Source organism: Adiantum capillus-veneris, chromosome 9 (genome assembly GCF_014529385.1).
Source record: "Adiantum capillus-veneris isolate H3 chromosome 9, ASM1452938v2, whole genome shotgun sequence".
Classification (NCBI taxonomy): domain Eukaryota; kingdom Viridiplantae; phylum Streptophyta; class Polypodiopsida; order Polypodiales; family Pteridaceae; genus Adiantum; species Adiantum capillus-veneris.
In genome coordinates, this window is record NC_140939.1 from 141635170 (window position 1) to 141660574 (window position 25405).

At 41.7% G+C, this 25405-nt stretch overlaps 1 protein-coding gene across 1 annotated transcript; it reads right to left on the minus strand.

The window, feature by feature from the left end:
- Nucleotides 1-5223: 5223 nt before the first annotated feature.
- LOC147451283 (putative amino-acid acetyltransferase NAGS2, chloroplastic) lies at nucleotides 5224-23614 on the minus strand. Its single transcript, XM_086520239.1, has 10 exons — nucleotides 23007-23614; nucleotides 22330-22417; nucleotides 8818-9023; nucleotides 8366-8517; nucleotides 6797-7223; nucleotides 6627-6724; nucleotides 6388-6499; nucleotides 6132-6291; nucleotides 5980-6052; nucleotides 5224-5909 (listed from the first exon to the last, which is right to left on the minus strand). Exons 1-10 carry the CDS (start codon nucleotides 23400-23402, stop codon nucleotides 5783-5785), a joined length of 1839 nt encoding a protein of 612 aa, XP_086376365.1. The 5' UTR covers nucleotides 23403-23614; the 3' UTR covers nucleotides 5224-5782.
- Between the last annotated feature and the right edge of the window lie 1791 nt (nucleotides 23615-25405).

The following is a 25405-nucleotide window of genomic DNA, read 5'->3' on the forward strand; positions in this document are numbered from 1 at the left end:
TCAAGTTTTTCATCGTTCTATTGCAATGTTTTCCTATAGCTTGTATGTGTAGCACCCCAATCTAAGAGGTGTACTCTCTCTCTCTCTCTCTCTCTCTCTCTCTCTCTCTCTCTCTCTCTCTCTCACACACACACACACACACTCTCAAAAAAAAAAAAAAAACCAAAGTAAGTGTGTGTGTGTGTGGGAAAAAAGACATTATAAGTTTAAAAAAGCAATGGCTTGGCTAGTTCTTTTAAACCAGCATATTCAAGATTTCTTGATAATCTATGCATACATAATTTTGAATGTTATAAGTATGTGCCTACGATTTCTCAAAAATGAAGCATTAACGGGAATCTATGAAGGTGCTTGCAAAATTTAAAGCAACTTGACGACACTAACGAGCCAGGGACGAAGGTAGGGAAGGCAGGAAGACTTGTTCATGCTAGGGGCAAAAGTAGTGTTGAGGCCAGATGGAGAGAGTGGCTTTTGGATGTGGGAGCGAGACGTCAAAGTTTTTTTTTTAAATTACGAAAATCTTTGTGTTGACAGCGTTCTTGTAGCGCTGAGCTGGTTAGAACATTGTTATGTGCTTTGATAGGAAGTGAGTTCGGATTCTTTCTGTGCATCGCAATTTTTAGTACCTTGCTTGCTTCGACGATGCTGATTTCGAGAGAATCTAAAAAGATTCTGCCTAATACAATATCAAACCTACAAATGCACCATTGAACTTGCTTATGCATAAAAGTACTTTTAGACACAAAAATCAAGGATGGAAGTTTATAACATATGTTTGAATAAATTGACTATTCTACTTGTGAAAGTACCTAAAAAGTAGAAAACGATGACCACGATTTCATGCTTTTATGTTTGTGTGTGTGTGCGCCCGTGCATGCGCACGTGTGTGTGTGTGTGTGTGTGTATTGATGACTGAAATTCACCCCCCCCCCCCCCCCCCCCCCCCCCCCCAACCCAACAAAAAAAAGGCCCATGAGTGCCTCGTTGCACTCATGTGATCCCTCTTTTATAACTTTCAAAGTAGAAAGAAAATAAAAGAGTCGCTCTTTAAAAGATAGATGCTCTTTTCAATAATAGCAAGTTTTATTTCCTTGTGCAATCAAGGTGAGTTGCTAGATCTAATTGGTATTTCAATGATAGCAAATTAATCTCTTCATGTCAACCATATATTAATCTTTTATAGTGGCAAGCGTAATACAATCTCCATAATGCAATTTTTATGAAATTCAAAATTAAGTAATGATATGATAATTTTTTATCAACCTTAGATATTTTGTTGGTGTGAAAATAAGATCTAATGTGCTAGAAAGGTTTAGTGGCAATAGATACATCCCTCCGCTAGGGATTCGCGAGTCTATTAAAGAGGACATGTCACTTGTGAGTAAAGAGTCTAGAAAAAAAACCCTATTTACGTCTCATATATTGATGTTTTTTAGCAATCACTTCAATGTTCAAGTATTCAAACTAGGTTGGCATTTCTACAGAACATAATTATGTTATTTTAGGGATTTGGAACAAAATTAATCTCTTAGTAGGCTTTCCATTTATAGTTTCCCTTTATTGAGGTTAAATATAGAACCCACTTTGTCGTTGTAAAATTAAAATTTATGTAAAATTTAATATCATTTGTTTGAGGTAATCTCCCAAAGTGGATGCAATGGTGCATTTTGCCAAAAGCTACCTCTCAAGGTAAAGCCCCTAGTGTGGACTTTGATGGCATGTTTATGAAAAGATTTAGCTCATTGAATCTAAAACCATTTATTTTTGGATCAAGAGTTAGGTTTTAAAAATTACTATTTTTATGATTTTCCTCATTTATTATCGATGTTTATAGCTATAACTCAAAATGGGCATTGACTGTATGTATTACTGGTTAAATTGTGCAAAATGTGGAGGAGAAGGCGAGTAGAAGCCAAAAAGGATGTAAACATCCTTTGACAAAGTTTTTTGTTGTGAAAAATTGCTAAATCTCTTGTTTTATGAAGTTTAGTTGAGTTCCTTCTAATCTCTTTATACTACTATGTCATTGCCTCCATGATTCCCTATACATATTTCACTTTTACCTTTGACCACTTTGTAGATGTTTATAGTATTGTTTGCCACTATGTAAAATACTTTGATTTTGTAGATTATATTTTATCAATTCCATGTAAAAAATTCAATAGTCTTGTTTTGACAATTTAGTAAAATTTACTGTTCTTTTTGTATAAATATTTATAAAATCAGTTAGTACTATATTAAGATTTTTACTTTTATAAAGTAAGCTTTAGTTTTAAACGACACTATTTACATACCTACTATTATCCAAGGAGGTTGTTTTTCATATATTCATATTATTCCTTAGTGTCATAGCAACTAACATTTTACTATATATTATTATCCATCACAAAACAATGCTGACATATATTTTTAGTCTTTTTTTATTATTACACATACTATCTAGAATTATACAGGGAGGTCAGTTTTAAAAAATGTAACATATCATCTAAGTTAACAAAAGCTCATTAATTGTGCTCACAAAACATTATATATATATATATATATATATATATATATATATATATATATATATATATATATATATATATATATATATATATATATATAATAGAGGGCAATGTGGATTTTTTGAAGACACCCATAGTGTAGGTATGGTTTGTCTTACATGCAAGCAAGATAGGACATTTTTTAATGAGTGATCACCCCAAACTAGCCCCAAATTATAACATTTTTTAGTGGTATGTAATACTCTCTAGTAGGAATCAATACTTTAAAGTATTTGTTTCGTTATTTAGTTCTCAATCACATTTCTAATGCTACAGATTGTTGGGTGATATATAGTATTACTCAATTCTATATAGCACTAATTATTGCCATATAGTAGTCTGCAACAGTAAACAAACTATATAGCTTTATACATAGTGATGTATAACCACTCAACACATCTATATAATGGTCTTTAGAATTGGACAATGCTTCTTGAGATTAAACATTATTGTGTTGGTCTAGCAAGTCATGTGTAAATATATTTGCACCGTAGGTTTTTTTTATGATGCAACATCTACAGATTTTATTGAAGACTTTATTGAGATATAGTTGGCCGTATTGTTTTCTAGACATTATATCATGTTTGTTGTGGTTGAGTATTTAGGTGGGGCAAAGATCATATGCTATATCATGCGCAAGTTGTTTCCAAGCTCATATTTAAATGGCATACCTCAAAGAGGCCATAAATCATGTGAGGTCACAGGGTTTTGGGTATCATGGTTCTGCTTTTAGTTGCAACAAGAATAAAAGTCCCTTCAATAGTATTGGAGGTAAATATGCTCAAGAGGAACACACAAATACAAAGGAATTACACAACTATGAGAAGCTTAAGGATTTCGACTCTTACCACCCTAGAGGGTACCTTGAGCTCATGCTGTACAAATAAGTTAGAGCTTTGTATTTCAAAATTAAGGTGATAAAAAGGCAATCCATTACTTGGATTTGGTGAGGCCTATGGAACTGATGATGGAGTTGGCTTATTCCATCACATATTCCATCACCACATTTATGCTTGGGTGTACTTACCACTCTACTTTATAAAACATTATTTATTGAAGTAGCTACAATATGACCAAAAACTTTTAGAGTTACATTCAATTTATTGTTTCAATCACTCATGTATGGAAGTATGGTGATCTTTTAGTATTATAACAAAAGTCCACTCCTCTGTTCTAGAGAAATCATTGTTTTAATGTATTAGTTTTGTTAGCTAATGCCGGTCTCTTTTAATTGAGTACAATCAATTTTTGTTTGTATTTTAATTGAGTACGACTCAGGCGGAACAACCAATATTGTGCCATATTTAAATTCAATAAAGATATCTTGTAAGGAAAGCAATGTTAGGTTATGTTTAAAGAATGAGGAAAGTTAGCATCCATTATAGCGATATTTCATTATATTTATCCAATATAAATGAGGTATGTGTGTGGCAATAGCCACACAATTGTGCATGTGTCTTTGTTGATGATTATGCATCCTTCAAGTAAATTATCGAAATGATTGCAATGCACCTATCAAATCATTCCGCATTCAAGCCACTTTTTTTTATAGCCATGAGTCACAATAGAGAGATTCAGTTTATCAACTTCAATCACTTCTTCATCAAAGACCTTGGCAAGCTTATCGCAATGATGGCAATGCAAGGATCGAGTCCATCATTTTTCTAAGTGCATGTGTCAGATCACTAACACAACTCATGCACCTTGCTATTCAAACCAATCCACAAACTACTACAAGGGCCCCCTTTCATGCTTTGCTCTTTATACCCATGGCTTAAATATTTTTGCATCTATCCCTATAGCAAACCTAAGTCACGAGCCTCATCTGTGAAGGCAACCCTCTAAATTTTGTGCAAGTAAGCTTTATCAGTAAGATGTTTATCATTTTGATAGATCAGTTTTTCAATTGATGTCTCGATTTGTACGAATGAGCACAGTAAGTTGAGCACATTCATCAACCAACTATGTCACAAATGAGTAAAATTATTCAAAGAAGCATCATTGTACTGTTGGAAATTCTACTCAAGCACAGTTAGTTTTAATGGTATAAAAACTAGATTTGATTGATGGCTATGTATGTTACAAAATATTGCAAAACTCTAGTTACCCTTAGTCATTAGAGATCTTTTTTGGAGCACCAAATGATTTCAGCAACGGTGCTTGCAAGATTCGATGCATCATCAGAATCAGTTCTTGATTGCAAATATTAGATGAATTTCAAAGCTAAGTGTTGAATATGCAAAGCATAATAACTTTCCTTAACATCTAAGATAAACATATTTTATTAAAGCATTTAGCATAGCCAGATGATTTTAGTTTACCTAACAAGGGGAGAATATATCTCTCTAATGCGTAAGTTACTATGAATCGATTAAAATTGCATGCTTGGTTGCAAGATTGAAGATAGAGTTGATCTATCTCTCTCTCTCTCTCTCTCTCTCTCTCTCTGGAAACAATGAAGGCGCAAGGAATCAGATACATTGATGGAAAAAGCTTCTTTTTCTTTTGCTGCAATTACGGAACTCTCGAGAACTAGCTGGATTTTTGCCATCCTTGGAGCACCACTCTGCCTTCAATGACAAGTGTCAAGAGGTATTCCCTTATATGCATACATACTGAACAGCTGTATGACTCCATTTGTGTGGTCCAATGATGCACGTTGCAACAGAAGCAATCATCCAAGAACACCCTCCTGACCATTGACTTCATTAACAACGTACAACTTCAGGGAAAACGAGAGTACCCCAAATTTCTGGTGATGGAAGCATGACTTCCACACACTCAAATCTACATTCCTTGCGTTGATTAATTCGTGCTTCAAGCCTCAAAACTTTCAATTACACAATCTACCATCATAATGTTGTGCACAATTCTAGTCGCATCATGAAAAACATGCTACAGTCAAACCCCCATTCTATGTGCTGCATACTTTTCAGCTTTGATTCTTCAGACTTTCGCCTGACCTTTACTGAGGTGCATTTATTCTGCAGTTTTAGCACTAAGAGATCTCCCTAACGACCTTTCACAACATATATGGACCATTCTATATCTGTACAAAGATTGGCTCTTGAGACAGAGAATAGATGATACAAATGCCCTACCCTGTTCTTACAAATGGCTCCGAATATTGTTACGGGAACGATGTCTGAATGACACCAGTAGAAAACGAACTGAGCACCCAAACTTCTGCTCACTGTGTAATCCTCCACAGAGAATATCGACAGGGTAGCACAGCATCAGCCCTGTTTGATGGAAACCAACTTTTTCATATAATACTTTGATCCACGAGTTAAATCTATCTTCGCCCGCCTATCTTCAGGGATGTTATCAATGGTACATTGGGAAAATCCTCTCCTGACAAACCTGTAAAATACCAAGCAACATACATCAACTTATCTTGAACCTACCTAGTCACATAATCAGATTTTAGTACCAGTCAGCCGTCCGAGTTGTTAATAGAAATAGCTTCTCCAATCCCATATTCAAGGCCTTATTTTCCATGTAATCTGCATTTAACAGTAAGACTTTAGTTCTTACTCTTTTTCAATGGCATGACCAAATCAAACACGATATATCAGGCATTACCGAGCAGCTTGTCCCCTTGACCATGGCCACGGCACTCTGATGCCACTGCCAGTGCGGCAACTTCGGCACATCTTTCCCGGTGATAGGGAAGAAGCGCTGCACATGCAATTATAGACGCATCCCTTTCCACCACTATGAAGGACCCAACGTCTTTGGATAGCTGCACAACAACAAAGAAAGTAAAAATGACACAAACTATGACTTTCGAAAGGCTGCCTTGGCAAAGACGTTTTCTGCTACCTTTTGTGACATTTACCTGCTCACGAGTCCTCTTGATGAGAACACCGCTTTCCTCCAGAGGCTGAAGCAATTCCTCAATTTTAGGCACATCACTCACATTTGCAAGTCTTGTGCCTTCGTATCGGTCACTGTTTAAGAAGAGAAAATCTATATGAGAATGCTAATGCAAAAGATGACTCAAATTTCCAAAATGAAGAGTTCTTCAATATATTCCAAAATCTAAAAACCCTTCCATATACGGCCTTGTGAGCTTGCCTTGCAACCATTGTGCCAATGCCATCCCTTGTATAAAGTTCAAGTAACAAAACACCCTCAATTGTGGCATCCAACAAGTGAACACGTCGCACACCATTCTACAAGAAGCATATCTTCATCAGGACTATCTACAAGGCATGCATCCACAGAAACATGTTTGAAAACCTTACCCTGCAAACAAAAACTGCAGCTGTCAACTCTGATAAGTAACCGTACTCCCTTGAAAGCCTTTCCTCTCCACCAATAGCAAGACCTTGACCTCTTTGAGAAGCATCCTCACTCTCAGCTGTCCTCACAGGTCCATTGTTCTTGACGGTTTTGCTTGCAACACCGTTAGTATAGCTATTTTCCTTCTGAATAGAGGGTTCTTCAATACCTATACCCAGACTCTTCACGTAGTTGATCCCAGCAACTGCCTTGACATAACTTGCAGCAGTCGCACTTTGCTGTGCTCGCTTTCGAATAGCTTCATCTGCATCTTGAACAGTCATAAACCTTATCACTCGCCCATTGTCATCTACCAACGGACTGTCGAGAAAACTAATAAGCTTATCTGCCTGTAGCTCTATTGCACATGCAGTTGCGACCTCGTATGTGCTGTGAGCTTAAAGCAAGCAGAAAGTAAGTATTACATAAAAAACTAGACCATAAGAATAATACCCTGCCTTCCCACTTACATAAAAACTGCACTACTACAGACACAGTAATGCAGCCTCTAAAGAATTTGATTTGATTGAAAGAATAAGCAGAGGAAGAAGTGCACAAAAACAAATGGAAGCAGCTTGGCAGCAGCAATTAGCTATGAAGAAATATTGAGCACGATCATTTAACAAGTTCATTGAAAAAACTTGATAATAGATAAGTTTATCCAAACAGCTCCAGAAGAATCAAATGCACCACTTTTGACTATCCATCAAACTAATCCAGGAGGATAGCACTGGATTGGAACCTCACAAAATGATAGCACAACGGCTCACCTAGTCATAAGGAGCCACACGTACAGCTGGGAATCAGGTAGCGCATGCACATGCAGAAAGCTTTGATACCCTTAAACCCCTCGCATCCTTACTAGAAACAGACATCATTCCCAGCTTAATCCTACAAGGTACCGTGGTAAGCACCTGACAGCATAGATTGAAACATACGGGAAGCACACACATATGCATAGGCATGGAAGTATATTACAAGTATGTTTCGGAGAGACAATCCGAAGCATACGTGGCACTAAATTCTAGCCTAAAAAGAGCACCTGTATTTGCACGTCCTTAACTTCATAAGTGAGTACAAAGAACATCGTAGAACTCCCATAGCACTTTGTAGCCTCAAAATTTCACATAGAAGACCAGCGCGCAACAAGTTTTCAGACCATACCCTTGTCATTGAGTTTCTTGGCCTTTTAAAAAAGTCGAGTATGTTTGCCCCAAACATACGTGAAAAAAATCAAACGTTTGCATGCATCATCGGGATAGTGAAACATGCGAGCATGTTTCAATCAGGGTTTCACATTCTTCCAAAACTCACAACAAAAGCAGTCACTTGGCTCCCTCATTGGAAAGGACGTTCACTTTTTACAACTGGTGTAGGTTATTGACTGCCAGCATTCTAACTGCATGTTGATAGTCATCTACATCTTAATTTTTTAGCTTCAGTCTAACAGAAATTAAAGTAATAAATGATATCGTACATCACTCAGAACGAAATTCAGAATCAGTGTTGCAATATAAATACATGAGACATACTTGCAGTTAAGAACCTCTCCAGAACTCGAATAACCAAGGTTTGATAGGATCACAATACAGTTATCATCTAGTCTTTTCTTTATACGAGCAGTATCAAGCCTCTTCACCTCTCCAGTGAATCCAAAATCAACACCATCAACAACACCTCGTCTCTGTCAAAGGAAATGGAATGCATTTCACATTAATCAAGATTATCAAGAGAGAACCGTTATTTCCTACATGCAAACATAAATGTCATGCGGACCTTCAAAAGCTTAAACTTAAGGAAACAGCGTCAACCAAGAGGCCACAACCATAAGGTATAGAACTGTGTAGAACAATCAATGACCTTGTTCAAAACACATTGAAAGAAACCTCTTATTTTCTTTTCTTACGATTTAGAATGGGAAACATGGAATACAATTCATTTGTACCAAAATGAAGAGAGCAAATGTCTAAAACAGGCTTTGGACCTTTGCAGCAACAAAATTTCCACTTGCAACCCCGACCCCAGTATGCCACCTGTCATTGTCACCATGGCGACGTAGGAGAGGTATAGAAGGCTGAGAAGAGAGCTTTGCCTCTATAGCAAGCCGAAATTTTCCAGCTACCTCCATTGAAGCCTCCAATGCTGCATCATCTGTAATCCTGTATGATCCTACATACTGCGGGTTCTTTCCTGTATAAAAAATGCTCCCAAGTTAACAGTCGTTTCCTGCACATATTAATAAGATGTCATCTGCTCAGAAATGTACAAATCTTGATGTCGCTGAGCACTGGTTTAAAAAAGCACAAAGAAAAAATCAATATACCCTAAGTTTAAACACACAAAGTGGCCTGCATCTTTCTGCTTTAAAAGTAGAATTCTAATACAGAAAAGGTCTGTCAAGGCAGGCTGTACGTTGACAGTAGTTTGATACCAAACCAAGACACATACCAAACCAAGACACATAAGTGTTCTTTTTGCTCGGATTTTGAATCGAATGCAGTGTGCATCTACAAAAGAACCTCCAAAGCCTATTGAGATCACTTCAAACATCAATCATAGTAATTTTGTAAATTGTGATGGCCTTGTAGACTTTGTGCTTACCACCATACAAGAATTGGCCCCACCTTTAAAATGCCAGTGTTCTGAAAAATAGGTAGCACAAGCTTAGGAGAAGAAAAGGAGGCCTAAGAAAAAAAAATGTAGATTACTTATTGTGTAAATTCGACTCAGTAGAACATTGTTAAAAGAATTTTTTGCTGACAAGTGAGGGTGAGGCTCACTCGGTGAGCACAAGATGGCCTCTACCCTCTTACCATACCCATGCTTTATCAGTTGCCACATGGAAAACCTGGCATGGTGAGTTCATGAGCGCCCCCTCCTGTCCCTAATAAATGGAATATTCCCTAGCATGCAGGTTGGTATCCTTATTGGTGTGTGTGAGTGATCTTGCGTCGACAGGAGACTTCAGGGACACATGACAACATTGGAGGTGTCATGTGCAAACGTGGATGCTAAATCTACTTCCAAAGCCAAATAGTCAGAGCTAAACAGTGTCTATAGAGCCTAAAGGATCTAGTTCGGCAAATCTGTGGCCGTGGGGGAAATAATGACGTGGCAGCAGCTGTATGGACAGCTCGCAAAACGCGTTGAATGCTGACATGGCACATGTACGGATTTTCGCGTTGTACGTTGATGACATGGCAGCAGCTATACGGACAACCCGTAAAACGCACTAACATGCTAATGTGGCACCTGTACGGATGTGCATCTCTTTCAGTTCAGTTGTTATTTAGAGTGCTTAAAGTTGTTCAATCTGTTCTTTTCCATTGGCACGTGGTGCCCGCCCCATGACAGTGGTATCAAAGCTTCATGCTTGTGCTTTTTTGAAAGTATACAAGCCCTACCAAAGAGGAGACGGAGTAAGATGGCGCTTCCAAGTTCCACAGGGAATTTTTTCAAAAAATCTGTGCTCTGATCACAGACTTATTAGCGTGTCACGTGACACATCCCAACCCTATGTGTCCGTGGACAAGCTACACCACAGTAGGGTTCACTCAGTTCAGTTAAATCTAGATTAACAGTGATCTGGCACTTTTGTGAGTCTATTCGTAGACCGTGCATGCCCAGTCACTTAGCATAGATGCATATCCTCCGGTTGCACACAGCATGATCATCGGAATTCCCATCAGAATCCATTAGCATCAATTAGGGGAATTTTCCAGTGCATTTAGCCTATTTTCCTATTTTTGGTTATTTTCACTTATTATTTTTAAGTGACTTTCCAACAAAAGTAGGTAGGGCAATTTTGCTAAGTTAATATATAAGCAAACCCAAGCACTATCTGGCAGAAGAGGCAGCAGGAGCTTCCCGCTCAACAGGCAACTTCTCAGCAGTACCCCCCCCCCCCCCCCCCCCCCCCCCCCCCCCCCCCGATCGCCTTGAAAGCTCCCCTCATCTGGCGTTTTCCCTCTAGAGCCTAGCATCGCCATCAACCCTTGTAGGCTGGCGTTTTGTCTCAGCATTTCAGCGTTTTTATCAACAATCACTAACGCTAGGAGTGCTGCCTATTCCAACGTTTTCCACAGCTTGGACACCTCAGCATATGCAGCGTTTTCAGCAGGAGCAAACCTCTCTAAAAACGCAGCCAAAGAATGTCCCACAGCCAGCGTTTTTGGCATGAAAAAGGCAGCATCAGCGTTTTTAATCCTCAGCCAAAAACAGCAGCAGATCCTCGCAGTTTTCAGCCTATGACTCAGTAGCAGAACCATCCCAAGACGGTTGCAGATGTTCCCCCATTTTCAGCCATAAAAACGCAGCCAAAACAGTCATTTTCAGCCACCGAAACAGTCCTGAAATTCAGCGATTAGAAGATCTCAGATTTCAGCCATCAAGTCGTCGTCATCACCACCATCGTCGTCATCGGCATAGTCCAAGTTGCATCAGTCCATTGCATTCGCATTGTACACCTTTGTGCAATCAAAGTAGACCACTCTCGAACACGAGAGTGGGGCCTTTGGAGGAGGGTTTTACAACTCTCGGGTGTCGTATCTCCTCTCTCTCCTTCTCTCAGTCTCATTCAATTGCACGCACAATATCTACTCACTTTGTTCGTGATCATAGCACTCTCCATAAGATAGAAAACTCTCTCTTTCCCTAAGAACTAAAAGGAACCTTGAGCAATAAAGATCACTAATCTTGAGAAAATACAACATTCATTCCGCTGCACCTTACATTGGTATCAGAGCTTTGGCAGTGTTCTCTATCACTCAAGGAAAGAACCACAAGAACCACAAGAACTTTTTTTGCTTGTTGAGGTCGCACGAACCCAAGTTCACTTGGGCGTGTCGATTCCTAATCGTGTTTTGTTGAAGAGTGACAGGAATCCCAAGAAAGAAGGGCTTGTCCAGCCTCCCCTTGTGTCTCTTTTCACTCATTGAGAGCGGACTGTGCACTTGGCGGCCGGCCAATCGACGTGAGGTGGGAAAAAGCAACCTTGGTGTGAGCGCAAGGCCGCCAAGGGGTGCGCCCGCCGCAAAAAGGAGTAGAACTCGGGTGAAGAGAAGATCCTTCTCAAACACAGCTTGCAAGCGAAAGAAAACCTCAAGAACCTCAAAACCCTCAAGAACCAAGACCCCCAAGAACCCAAGTTCCTCGTGAACTTAAGAACCCAAGACCCCAAGACCCACAAGAACCCACGACTTCAGAATGATCATCACTCGAAGCGGAATGGATACTTCGCTTAGAGGTGATGAGCATGAGAGAGGCGAAAAAGAATTTTCCCCACCAGGAGGTTTTTCCGACCCTTCCCCATCTACGACAAGGATTGCGCTAACTCCTATGGAGGAGTTGGACCAAGAAAGAGAAGCAGACAAAAAGGCCTACGAAGAAGAAATGGCAGCCATAGATCGTGAATATGAAGAAGGAATGGCAGCCATACAACATAAGTACGACTTGGAAGAAAAAGAAAGTCAAGCCAAATTTGATCGAGCGAACAAAGCAAGACAAACAGAATTTGATCGCGAGAACCCTCAAAGAACAGAGCGACCGACACAACAAAGAGTTCTGGCGACTCTATTCTCAAGTTCAAGCACAGATGCAAGGGAAAGGAGACTGTCTCAGTCTCTTCTTCTCCAAAGCAGGACACAGGATTGCATGATTGTGTGAAGCATGATGATGATTTGAATTCCAATGATTTGCATGATGATTTGGATGATAAAGACAAGCATGATGATTTGCATGATCAAGATGTGATTTCTCACAAGCATGATGAGTTGCATGAAGACGATGTGATTATTCACAAGGATGATGTGTTAATGGATGCTTTTCCTAGCGAAGCTAACTTCGTTGTAGATTCGATCAATTACGAAGATCCGATCTTGGCTTTCGAGTCGAGGTCAAAAGGACCCCCACAGGACGATTTGATCATTCAGGAATCTTGGCTCTCGAGCCTCGGTCCAAAGAACCCTCACAGGAAGTATTATGTGTTCGCATGATTGATACGCACGCATTGTTCGAGTGTTTCATTCGTGAAGGTTTCCCGTATTTTAGTGAGCATCGTTATGTGATCCCTTTTCCTAGGCATGACATATTCATGTTGAGCACGTTTCTCTCATGGATGCGCACGAATGTATGCAGATTGTTCATGAAAAGCTGAAGAGTTTGTACGTCAGGAGGTCACATTCCATGTCTCTTCCTTGGCATGACACAATTTTCAGAAGATCACATGATAGTATGAGCACCAAGCATGGGCATTTCCATTGTGATTTGCCACAGTTGACTGATTTCGATCAAACAGAAAAGATTCGAGCGCATTGTTTGCATGTGTTTGATGAACGGGTTGTCACTCCGTCTCTATGTTCATCAACATTGCATACACAGTCTTTAGAGAAGACAATATTTTTTTCCTTCACTTTACATGGAATGGGTATGTTCATGGTTTTGTGTTGGAGATGGTTTCAGGAATTTTCAGCCCTGGAGATTCTTGAAGACGAAAGAAGCAGGACTCTACACGAAGTTGAAGCAAGAAAAAAGATTCAGAAGACTTCGTGTCGCTTTCGGCACGGCCCAAAGAAGCAAGCGTTGCAGACCTTTATGAAGTTCAAGTACCGCGCGACCCACAGATCAAAGTGGGCCGGCGAAGAGTCCCTTCCAGGATTCCGAATGCTGTTGGCGATCTCCCTCGACGCCATACAGTTCGGTACCAGTACCTCACTTTGAAAAGGAGGGGATGTCACGTGACACATCCCAACCCTATGTGTCCGTGGACAAGCTACACCACAGCAGGGTTCAGTCAGTTCAGTTAAATCTAGATTAGCAATGATCTGGCACTTTTGTGAGTCTATTCGTAGACCGTGCATGCCCAGTCACTTAGCATAGATGCATATCCTCCGGTTGCACACAGCATGATCATCGGAATTCCCATCAAAATCCATTAGCATCGGTTAGGGGAATTTTTCAGTGCATTTAGCCTATTTTCCTATTTTTGGTTATTCACACTCATTATTTTTAAGTGACTTTCCAACAAAAGTAGGTAGGGCACTTTTGCTAAGTTAATATATAAGCAAACCCAAGTTATCACTATCTGGCAGAAGAGGCAGCAGGAGCTTCCCGCTCAACAGGCAACTTCTCAGCAGTACCCCCCCCCCCCCCCCCCCCAGCAGTAGACCCTCGCCATACCTCTCTCACCATCCCCTTGGCGTTTCCTTCTCTAGCAACAGATCCATCGCCTTGAAAGCTCCCCTCATCTGGCGTTTTCCCCCTAGAGCCTAGCATCGCCATCAACCCTTGTAGGCTGGCGTTTCGTCTCAGCATTTCAGCGTTTTTATCAACAATCACTAATGCTAGGAGTGCTGCCTATTCCAGCATTTTCCACAGCTTGGACACCTCAGCATATGCAGCGTTTTCAGCAGGAGCAAACCTCTCTAAAAACGCAGCCAAAGAATGTCCCACAGCCAGCGTTTTTGGCATGAGGAAGGCAGCATCAGCGTTTTTAATCCTCAGCCGAAAACAGCAGCAGATCCTCGCACTTTTCAGCCTATGACCCAGTAGTAGAACCATCCCAAGACGGTTGCAGATGTTCCCCCATTTCCAGCCATAAAAACGCAGCCAAAACAGTCATTTTCAGCCACCGAAACAGTCCCGAAATTCAGCGATTAGAAGATCTCAGATTTCAGCCATCAAGTCGTCGTCGTCACCACCGCCGTCGTCATCAACATAGTCCAAGTTGCATCAGTCCATTGCATTCGCATTGTACACCTTTGTGCAATCAAAGTAGACCACTCTCGCCGACGAGAGTGGGGCCTTCGGAGGAGGGTTTTACAACTCTCGGGTGTCGTATCTCCTCTCTCTCCTTCTCTCAGTCTCATTCACTTGCACGCACAATATCCACTCACTTTGTTCGTGATCATAGCACTCTCCATAAGACGGAAAGCTCTCTCTTTCCCTAAGAACTAAAAGGAACCTTGAGCAATAAAGATCACTAATCTTGAGAAAATACAACATTCATTCCGTTGCACCTTACATAGCTACCCCCACCATTACTCCATCGCGCATTGGACGCCCTCCTGTCTTCATCGCTCTTCTTACACGGCATAAGCTATGGTAAATAAATTAGAAGAATCAAACATCTCTCGAGCCACCTTTTTTTTTTCTCAGAGGCGGTGCTATGCAATGGTGGATGTCTATAGCTCCAAGCTGCTCACTCCAAGGACTTGGCAAGATTTCAAGAAAATTTTTGCCCGAAGTTACATGCCTTTAGATATCTTCTTTTGGAGTGCATCTTCTGGCAAAGGGAGGTATCTTGAAATGCTTGCCACGCAGACCCTAACAGATTACAACTTGAAATATTTGGACATCTCACACTAGGTGTGGTGTCTCTTCTCGAGCTGATAACCTTGGAGGTCCAGTGTGATTGGTGTATCTTGATCTTGGGGCTACCATCAACGCCACAGGAACACTCTCTATCAAGGCATGTTTCGACTATTCAAGAGCTTATGGACCATGCTGGGGTTGGCTACAACCTTTTGGAAGAAAGATATCTAACCCTGATGCTGGTGCAGGTTCAAGATGGAAAGCCAGTTGTCTTTTCAAGCTCCAATCATATCAAGATTGCTTTTTAAGTTAGAAATCTGTTTGACAATCTATTTGAGAACTTGTTTGGCGATCCTGTTTGGAATTTGTTTGAAATGGATGGTATCTGTTTTGAACCTGTCTTGGTGCCGATTTGAATTGTTTTGACTCTGGTTTTAATATTAGTTTCAATGCTTGGTTTTAACACTGGTTTCAATGCTTGGTGATTCACTTCTGGGTGGAGTAGCAAGAAATGTTGTTTTGGTATTGTCTAAACCTCGGAACGACACAAACGGGATGTCTGGGGACAATTCCGATGATTTTTGTTTGATTTTTGGGACCCTGTTTTTGAAATTGCAAATGGTCGGACATTGTATGGCCAGTGTGAAACGGACGACAACAGAGAGTTTCACCCACAATCGGAAAAACCAAGTCACCACGAGTTAGTCGGGCCAATCGACACTGGAATCCGAGCAGTAGAAGGGTGTCTAGGCTCAGTTCAAAGTCATTTAGGCCCCTAGCGACACTTATAAGTTGGTGGGTACTAGGAAATTAACGCAAAAGAGGCATAAGGGACACACGGCGGCTCCAGATCATTCTACCAAATTTGCATGAAGAGGGGGCGCCCATTTTGAGAGAGGAGGCTGATTTTGTTCATCAAGTGCTACTGTGTGTGTAAGTAGTGGGTCTAGGTGATCACCGCTTTAATGGAAAGCTTGCCTTCTCCCTTGCTCTTTGTAGCGCGCAATTTGCTCTCACGCATCTCTCTCCCCCCTTTGCATATATGGTGATGTCCCACTAGTTGGGCTTCTCACATGACCATGTAGAGTTCTAGGGGTTTTATGCACGTTTGCCAAGACAAGAGCCTTATGTACAGGAACCGGATTAGCTAATTGCTAGTCCCCTTCAGGTACGCACAATTCCATCGCGAAGGAATGCGAAAACAGAGCGAGACAACTCGTTTGATTTGAAAGGGAACTATCCCATTGCGTGCGGGAGCACCAGAGACGCGCATAGGCGTGCTCGCTCCGCTCGTAACGGTCCAAAACAGAGAATTACAGCCTGCTGTGTTTTTTTGCAGGTTTAGGGTTTCGCACCTAAACGACAGGGAATTGCCGGGGGAGCCTCGAAAAGGCCTTGGGATGCGCGTACAGAGTAGTAGGCATCTAGCAGTGGCAAAACAGAAAATTACAGCATGCTGAAATTGACCTGCAGCTCACTGGAAAGCTTCCATACCCCAAGGGAAAGTGTCCTTGACCTGTACTTTTGGCCTACAGGGATATTTGCGCCATTATGCTGGCAGAATTGGGTCAAAAACCTGCAATTACAGCCATGGACAGGTTTGGACAGCTTGGTGAGGGTTAGGTGAAAGCGTTCGGATCGTTTATTTGTCACGGGAGCCTCGGGAAAGCATTGGGTGCTTGTACAAGACAATTTAGAGAGATTTCACGCGAGGAATCTCGTCTAATTCAAGGGGCAAGTGACCCTACGGGTGCGAGAGCTCGAGGCTACCCAAAAAAGCTCTAGCTGCCACGCCGTGGTTTGTCTTGAAGTGTTGAATTCCAATCACAGGCTTATTCGTGAAGTTCCCTTGTGTCCTAAAGTCTAAAGTAAAGTTTTGGGTGAAAGCCAAAGTCTACCGCCCTGCGGGCAGGTTTCAGCTAACTTGAGTTGTTTTGCAGATATATATGGATATATACTATGTACCCTAGTGTATGGCTTTATACAAGCACACATATACATACGTACATATATTCTTGTGTGTGCATAGTCAACAATGTCACGTGACACATCCAACCGTACGTGTCCGTGGACAAGCTACAGCATGACCAGGGTTCAGTTCAGTCAAGTCAATTTAGAATAGGAAGTGATCTAGCACTTTTGTGAGTCTGTTCGCAGACCGTGCATGTCCAAACACTCAGACTAGATGCATATCCTCTGGTTGCACAGAGCATGACCATCAGATTCCAATCAGAACCCATCAGTAGCATTTTTACAGTGCATAGACCTATTTTCCCTATTTTTGACATTTTTCACTTATTATTTTTAAGTGACTTTTGTTGGAAAGTAGGTAAATAATATTGCTAAGTTTGTATATATAGAAACCTAGCGCTAGCACTTTCTGGCAGAAGAGGCAGCAGGAGCACTCGCTCAACAGGCAACTTCTCAGCAGAACCCCCAAGATCCCTAGCGTTTTTGCTCCACAACAGATGGGCTAGCGTTTTGGACCAGATCAGCCAGCGTTTTTGCATTGGCAACAACCTAGCGACAGCAAGAAGCAGCAGACTCCCCAGCGTTAGCAGATTCTCCACAGCAAGACAAAGATCAGCCCTAGCGTTTTTGGATCAACCTGACATCTCGACGTTTTGCAGTTCCATTGCGACGAAACCTCAAGATACACCAGCGTTTTCAGATTTCAGCAGTCAGATCCCGCAGTAGACTCCGAAACCTCACAGATCTCACCTTCCCGCAACAGATCCTCACCGCACTGTCAGATCCCGCAAAGTTTGCAGATTCAGCCCAAAAAACGCAGATTTCAGCATCTACATTTTTAGCGCGTCGTCGTCGCATCGTCATCATCGACATCGTCACCGACATAGAGTCAGAATTCAGCAATTAAAGATTTGCAGATTTCAGCCATTAGCATTTTCAGATTTCAATCGTCTCGTCGTCGTCCTCATCGGCGTCGACATCGTCGGCAAGTCCAAGCATTGTAGAGATTTGTGTAATCATAAGTAGACCACTCTCGCCATCGAGAGTGGGGCCCTTGGAGGAGGGTTTGACAACATTTCTGGTGTCGTATTCTCTTCTCTCTCTATCTCTCAGTCTCAAGTACCTTCATTCACAATGTTCATCCACTTTGTTTGTGTCCATTGCACTCTCTCACTAAAGGAACGGAAGGCTCTCCCTTTCGTAAGTAAAAGGAACCCTTGAGCACAGTTCGGAGCACTCATCTTGAGCAAAGTTCAAGATTCATTCCACTGCACCTAACATTGGTATCAGAGCTTTGGCAGTGTTTTGTATCAGTCAAAGAAAGAAACACAGAATTTTTTTTTGCTTGTTGCGGTCGCACATAACCCAAGTCCTCTTGGGCGTGTCGATTCCTGATTGTGTCTTTGAAGAGTGACAGGAAACCCAACAAAGAAGAGCTTGTCCAGCCTCCCTTGTGCCTCTTTTCACTCATTGAGAGTGGACCGTGCACTTAGCAGCCGGCCAATCAACGTGAGGTGGGAAAAAGCAACCTTGGTGTGAGCGCAAGGCTGCCTAGGGGTGCGCCCGTGGAAAAGAGCAGAACTCGAGTGAAGAGAAGATCCTTCTCTAACACAGATTACAAGCTAAAAAAGAACCGCAAGAACCTCAAGACCCTCAAGAACCCCAAGAATCAAGACCCACAAGAACCCAAGTTCCTCATGAACTTAAACCCAAGACCACAAGAACCCACAAGAACCCAAGACTTCAGTGGATGTTCATCACTCGAAGCGGAATGGATACTTCGCTTGGAGGTGCTGAGAATGGGAGTGGCGAAGAAAAGTTTTCCTCACCGAGAGGTTTTTTCCGACCCTTCCTCGTCTACGCCAAAGATTGCACCAGATCCTATGGCAGCTTTCGAAAAGATGATGATGGACATGAAGTTAGAACGCGAAGCAAGAAAAGCAGAAAGAATGGCCAAATTGGATCGTGAACACAAAGAAAGAAGAGCCAAATTGGATCGCGAGCGCGAGCAAGCGCGCTTGGCGGCCGAACAGAGGGCCCAACAGATGCAAGAGTTGTTCGGACTCTTTTCTGGTGTGCAGGCACAGATTGCAAAGGATCAAGAGAAGGAGACTCTCTCAGTCTCTTCTTCTCCAAAGCATGACACAAAGGATTTGCATGATAAATTGTATGATAAAAATGAGCATGATGATTTGGATGATAAGGACAAGCATGATAATTTGCATGATCAAGATGTGATTTCTCACCACCATGATGATTTGCATGAAGATGATGTGATTGTTCACAAGGATGATGTATTAGTGGATACTTTCTCTAGTGAAGCTAACCTCATTGCCGAGACGATCAATCACGAAGCACCGATCTTGGCTCTCGAGCCTAGGTCCAAAGAACCCCCACAGGAAGATTCGACCAATCACGAAGAACCGATCTTGGCTCTCGCAAGCCTAGGTCCAAAGAACCATCGCAAGAAGTATTATGTGTTCGAATGATTAGTCAGCACGTACTGTTCAAGTGTTTCATTCTTGATCGTTTCCTGTATTTTAGTCAGCGTCTTTATGTGATCCCTTTCCAAAGGCATGCCATATTGTACGTTGAGCACGATTCACTCATGAATGAGCACGGATGTACGCGGATTGTTCATGAAAAGCTGAAAAATATGCATTCAAGGAAATCACATTCCATGTCTCTTCCTTGGCACGACACAGTTGTAGAAAGAGCACAAGAAAGTATGAGCACAAAGCATGGGCATTTCTATTGTGAATTGCCACAATTGATTGATTTAGAGAGAAAGATAAGATTCGATCTCATTGTTTGCGTGTGTGTGGTGAACGGTTTGGCACTCCGTCTATTTGTTCATCTACATTGCATGCACAGTCTTTGAGAAAGACGAGATTTTCTCAACTCACTTTACATGGAATGGGTATGTGCATGTTTTTGTGTTGGAAGTGGTTTCATGAATTTTCAAAGATGGAGATTCTTGAAGAAGAAAGACGCATGACTCTAGACGAAGTTGAAGCATTGGAGCTACACAAGACTTTTGTCGCTTTCGGCGTGGCCCAAAGAAGCAAGCGTTGCAGACCTTTATGAAGTTCAAGTATCGCATGACCCACGCATCAGAGAGGGCCGGCGAAGAGTCCTTTCCACGATTCCGCATGCTATTGGCGATCTCCCTCGACGCCATACAATTCGGTACCAATACCTCACTTTGAAAAGGAGGGGATGTCACGTGACACATCCAATCCTATGTGTCCATGGACAAGCTAAGCATGACCAGGGTTCAGTTCAGTCAAGTCAGTCTAGAATAGGAAGTGATCTGGCACTTTTGTGAGTCTGTTCGCAGACGGTGCATGTCCAGACACTAAGATTAGATGCATATCCTCTGGTTGCACACAGCATGACCATCAAATTCCAGTCAGAACCCATCAGTAGCATTTTTACAATGCATAGACCTATTTTCCCTATTTTTGACATTTTTCACGTATTAATTTTAAGTGACTTTTGTTGGAAAGTAGGTGGGGCAATTTTGCTAAGTTCGTATATATAGAAACCTAGCGCTAGCACTTTCTGGCAGAAGAGGCAGCAGGAGCACTCGCTCAACAGGCAAGTTCTCAGCAGAATCTCTAGATCCCTGGCGTTTTTGCTCCACAGCAGATGGGCTAGCGTTTTGGACAAGATCAGCCAGCGTTTTTGCATTGGCAACAACCTGGCAACCGCAAGAAGCAGCAGACTCCCCAACGTTAGCAGATTCTCCACAGCAAGACAAAGATCAGCCCTAGCGTCTTTTAATCAGCCTGACGTCTCGGCATTCTCCAGTTCCATCGCGACGAAAACTCAAGATACACCAACGTTTTCAATTTTCAGCAGTTAGATCCTGCAGTAGACCCCGAAACCTCGCAGATCTCGCCTTCCTGCAGCAGATCCTCGCCGCACGCTCAGATTCTGCGAAGTTTGCAGATTCAGCCCGAAAAACGCAGATTTCAGCATCTACGTTTTCAGCACGTCGTCGTCGCATCGTCGTCACCGACATAGAGTCAGAATTCAGCAGCATAGTGACATTAAAACCTGTTTCAGCCCTCTGAAACCCCGAAACGGCCGAAACGTTTCGGCAAAACGTGCGAAACAAGTTGATTTTTTCTTTTTTGCCCCCTTTTGACCAGTTAACCTCAAACAACCCGTTCGGAGATTTTTAAAACTATGCACAAAGGCCGCCTCAAAAAATCAATAGATTTTTTACCTTCACGCACATCAAATAATCTCTCTCTCTCTCTCTCTCTCTCTCTCTCTCTCTCTCTCTCTCTCTCTCTCTCTCTCTCTGTGAACCTTACACCTCAGCATGGCCCCCTCGTCTTTACCTCCACGTTGTTGCAGCTGGCTGCTGACTTACCTTGTTCACTCGTGACTCAAGTCTCACATCTAGATTTTGGTATTTCATGTCTTTACATATGAATTTGTATGTATATTCAATGTATAATTATACGAACATACATATAAAACAAAACCTGTGTTTCTCTTTCTTTGAGCTCCGAAACAAAACATTTCGGAAACCTCGAAACGTTTCATGTCACACTGTTCAGCAGGTAAAGATTTGCAGATTTCAACCATTAGCATTTTCAGTCGTCTCGTCGTCGTCAACATTGTCAGGAAGTCCAAGCATTGTAGAGATTTGTGCAATCATAAGTAGACCACCCTCGCCATCGAGAGTGGGGCCTTTGGAGGAGGGTTTGACAACATCTCTGGTGTCGTATTCTCTTCTCTCTCTATCTCTCAGTCTCATGTACCTTCATTCACAGTGTTCATCCACTTTGTTTGTGTCCATTGCACTCTCTTACTAAAGAAACGGAAGGCTCTCCCTTCAGTAAGTAAAAGGAACCCTTGAGCACACTTCGGAGCACTCATCTTGAGCAAAGTTCAAGATTCATTCCGCTGCACCTTACAAACAAACTTCTAATTCACGTTAACTACCACCATTCTAGCAATTTCAATAACAACCTGAAGAACTTGAGCTCCAGCTATAGTCAGATTATCCATTTGAATGTCAAATACACATATTTATGTATGTGCTCTCAAAGTCTGTCTATGTATAAAGTGTGTCTACATATATTCTTGCGTGAATATACTCACACAAACTTCTAAATGATGTTCAATTTACAACCACGAACCTAGCAATTTCTCTAACAATCTAAGAACTTGAGCTCCAGAGATAGTCGTATTCAACCTTTCTCCTTCAGTAGTTTGTCTATTTGAACATGCGTCCCAGGAATGATGACAAGCCGAATGCCCAGCCCGTGAAGAAGGGAAAGGTCCTGTCAAAAAATGCCATAATGTCAATCTTCAAACACTTACAAACTCTAAAAGAAAACTAAGTTCATCATGTCGTGGATAAGAATCTTTTAGAAGCAAAGCACGTAGAATACCTATAGTTTTTCAGGGTTTGTTGGATCTCATCCAAGCAAATAGGTTAAAAAAACGAAAAGAACTGAGTACCACCAAATGAAACAAAAAATAAGAAGGCACATCACTCCTATCCTCTGACTTCATGCGCAAAAATGCTAACTTCATAATTATAAAAATCAGCATCAAAAGAAAGTAAATCTGTAAGCACAAAATGCTAGCTTCGTAGCTGTAAAAATCAGCATCAAATGAAAGTAAATCTGTAGGCACAAATGTAACTACTCATGGAGAATATAATACACCCTCCCTAAAAACCAAAGGCCCAACCTTTGCCAATGTGGCATAAAGGGATATAGTAGGGACCCTACAGAAGGCACATTGCAGCAGCCATCACAACAAAAAAATTGAAGGAAACTGACAATTGCTAAGCTTTTGAAGATCTCATGGGTTTCACACTGGTAGCTATGGCAGGAGCGAGTGCATCTTTCCAATCAAAAATACCTGGTAAATGCCATCTATGAGTGGATTTTCGACAACTTCCGCAGAAATAACGAGAACCACAGTGCAGCCCTGATGGCCTTGGATGTATGGCCAGGCTTCACGGAACCAATTCACAAAAAGTTTCTGTGGGTGATGTTCCTTGCGATGTACAAGGCTTTCAAACAAACTTTCAACGCCCGCACCGTTATTGACAATACATTTGAGAGAAGGAGGTGGTCTGCAGTGAATGCTGCGTATGTGAACGCTTTCCTTTTGTGATCGCAAACGGAAGAACGAGTCCAGAGAGAGCTTGTGAAGGGAAGGGTTCCAAGCTGCCGAGCTTGGAAAATACACAGACCCTGAACAGAGGAACGGCTCCAAACCACAATGGGGGTTCGTCTTCCATAGCAGTTTCATGTAACTCTCTCTCTCTCTCTCTCTTCTCTCTCTCTCACAGCAGCGCGCACGCAAAGAGCAGCTGTGGAGTCTCGACTACCGCAACGTGGATCAAAGATAAGAGATGTTGTATAGGCCATGGCCCATCACGCCCAATCTATGGCACTGGGAATTGGGAGGACACGTGTGAGGGAATCCGACTCCCTGCTTCAACCATCTTCCTCCGGTCGTCGTCTCGACGCACACCAGGCCTGCATGTGAACCTACAATTAAATTTAGGGGAAATTACAAAAATACCCCTCTAATTTGTGGAAATTCTCAAAATACCCTTCAAATTTCAAAAATTCCCAATATACCCCTCATATTTTGTCATAAATTCCCAAAATGCCCTTCAAATTTTCCAAAATCCCCAAAATACCCCTGGGAGTAAATTTATCCAAAGATTAAAAAAATTGTAGCTTTTCATAAGAAGACTGATTGTCTATGAATACAAATACTAAAACTAGAATTTGAGTTGGTTATGTAGGCTTTGGAGATGAATTGCTTCATTATTTTTAGACACACTTGTCTTTATTTGGGAGGTAATTTGTGACAAATTACATGCTAAGCACTAAAAAACAGACATACATTGTCAAAAAAGAATAAAGACTAGGAAATCGTGAACAATCCAGCTAAAATAGATACAAGGGTTATTTGGGAATTTTTGAAATGTTGAGGGGTAGTTGGGGAATTTCCACAAATTAAAGGGGTATTTTGATAATTTTCCCTTAAATTTAAATGTAGAGGAACCCATGTGACAAGCAGCGTCTAGTGTTGGAATGGTTAGACTGAGCTGCGATTTGATGCTTGCCGTGTTGGGATGGTTAGAATGATCTATGATTTGATGCTTGCCGTCTGATCGGAGATCAAGCCTTGCTGGCTGCAGTGGTTCTAAATACCCCATGAAGGTGGCAAGGCCGTTTTTCTTACACAAAAAAACTTCGTGGTTATGCTGCATCAGCTACGCATGTTTGTTCGCCACAAAATTTTTATTGTGGATTTACCTTGCACTCCTCTCCAAACGCGTTTCTCTCATCGCAAAACAGTGCATCAAATCGATAGGGATGGGCCACTCTTCTTAGGCGGCACTATGCTGGGCCCTTTATCCTAGATGTGAACTCCGTGAGCAAATCAAAATTATAACAAGGCTTAGGCCTCAGCTTTAAGCACCACATGGTACCAACCATGGGATTAAGGGCCCTTGTGCAAAATCAAAAGGCGTTCACAAATCTCAGTCGTTTACACGTAAAAACTAAACTCGGGATATGGTGGGGTCCACAAAAACTAAACTCGGGATCCCAAGTTTAGTTTTTATGTCGAAATCTCGAGTTAACCTTCAAATTGATGTGAAATCACATCTATTTCAAGGAAGCGCACACGGGCATGTTGGTCAAGGCGTGTGCTCCTCAAGCTGATGGTGAGGGTTCAAAACCTGGCTGGGAAAGCGAGGGCGCCCCGAGATTAGATCCCTCACAAGTCCACGTGGTTGACCTCTTAAGGTTAGTTTTCTGAAATCTAAAATTCGGGATCGCGAGTTTAGATTTAACCGATCAATGGTCCAGATCGGCCACCATCCCACCTTTCAATTGGGACCATTGATTCCATGGTTTGGGACCCCGTGGCACTTAAAGGGGAGGGTGGGCGTTGCAATAGAATCAAGAAAGTAATATGTATCTATTTGATATATAGATATGGTGATCGAGATTGAGCATGTACTAATGCGAAAAACATGTAGTTAAACGAAACTTAAGGAAGCATTGACAAACTCAAAATATACAAAAAGTGTCAGCATACTATAAAAAGTTAAATTGTACTAACGACCTGATAATCGTGTACATGTGTTGTCCAATTGTCTAAGCCAGAGGACTAGTTTTGTGTCAAGCTACATAAAACCAAAGTAAATAGTTAAACATTTCGTCTTGCAATGAAGCGCCACAGATGGAAAATTTTAAGTATACATTGCATGTCATGTGGAAGTGCCATAC

Excerpts from the sequence above, each read along its gene's own strand:
- LOC147451283 (XM_086520239.1), bottom strand. The coding sequence starts at position 23,402 with ATGAAACTGCTATGGAAGACGAACCCCCATTGTGGTTTGGAGCCGTTC. Across the intron at positions 6,500-6,626 it reads ATTGGCACAATGGTTGCAAG|TGACCGATACGAAGGCACAA; the intron begins GCAAGCTCACAA and ends CTTCTTAAACAG. Across the intron at positions 6,053-6,131 it reads TCAAGGGGACAAGCTGCTCG|ATTACATGGAAAATAAGGCC; the intron begins GTAATGCCTGAT and ends TGTTAAATGCAG.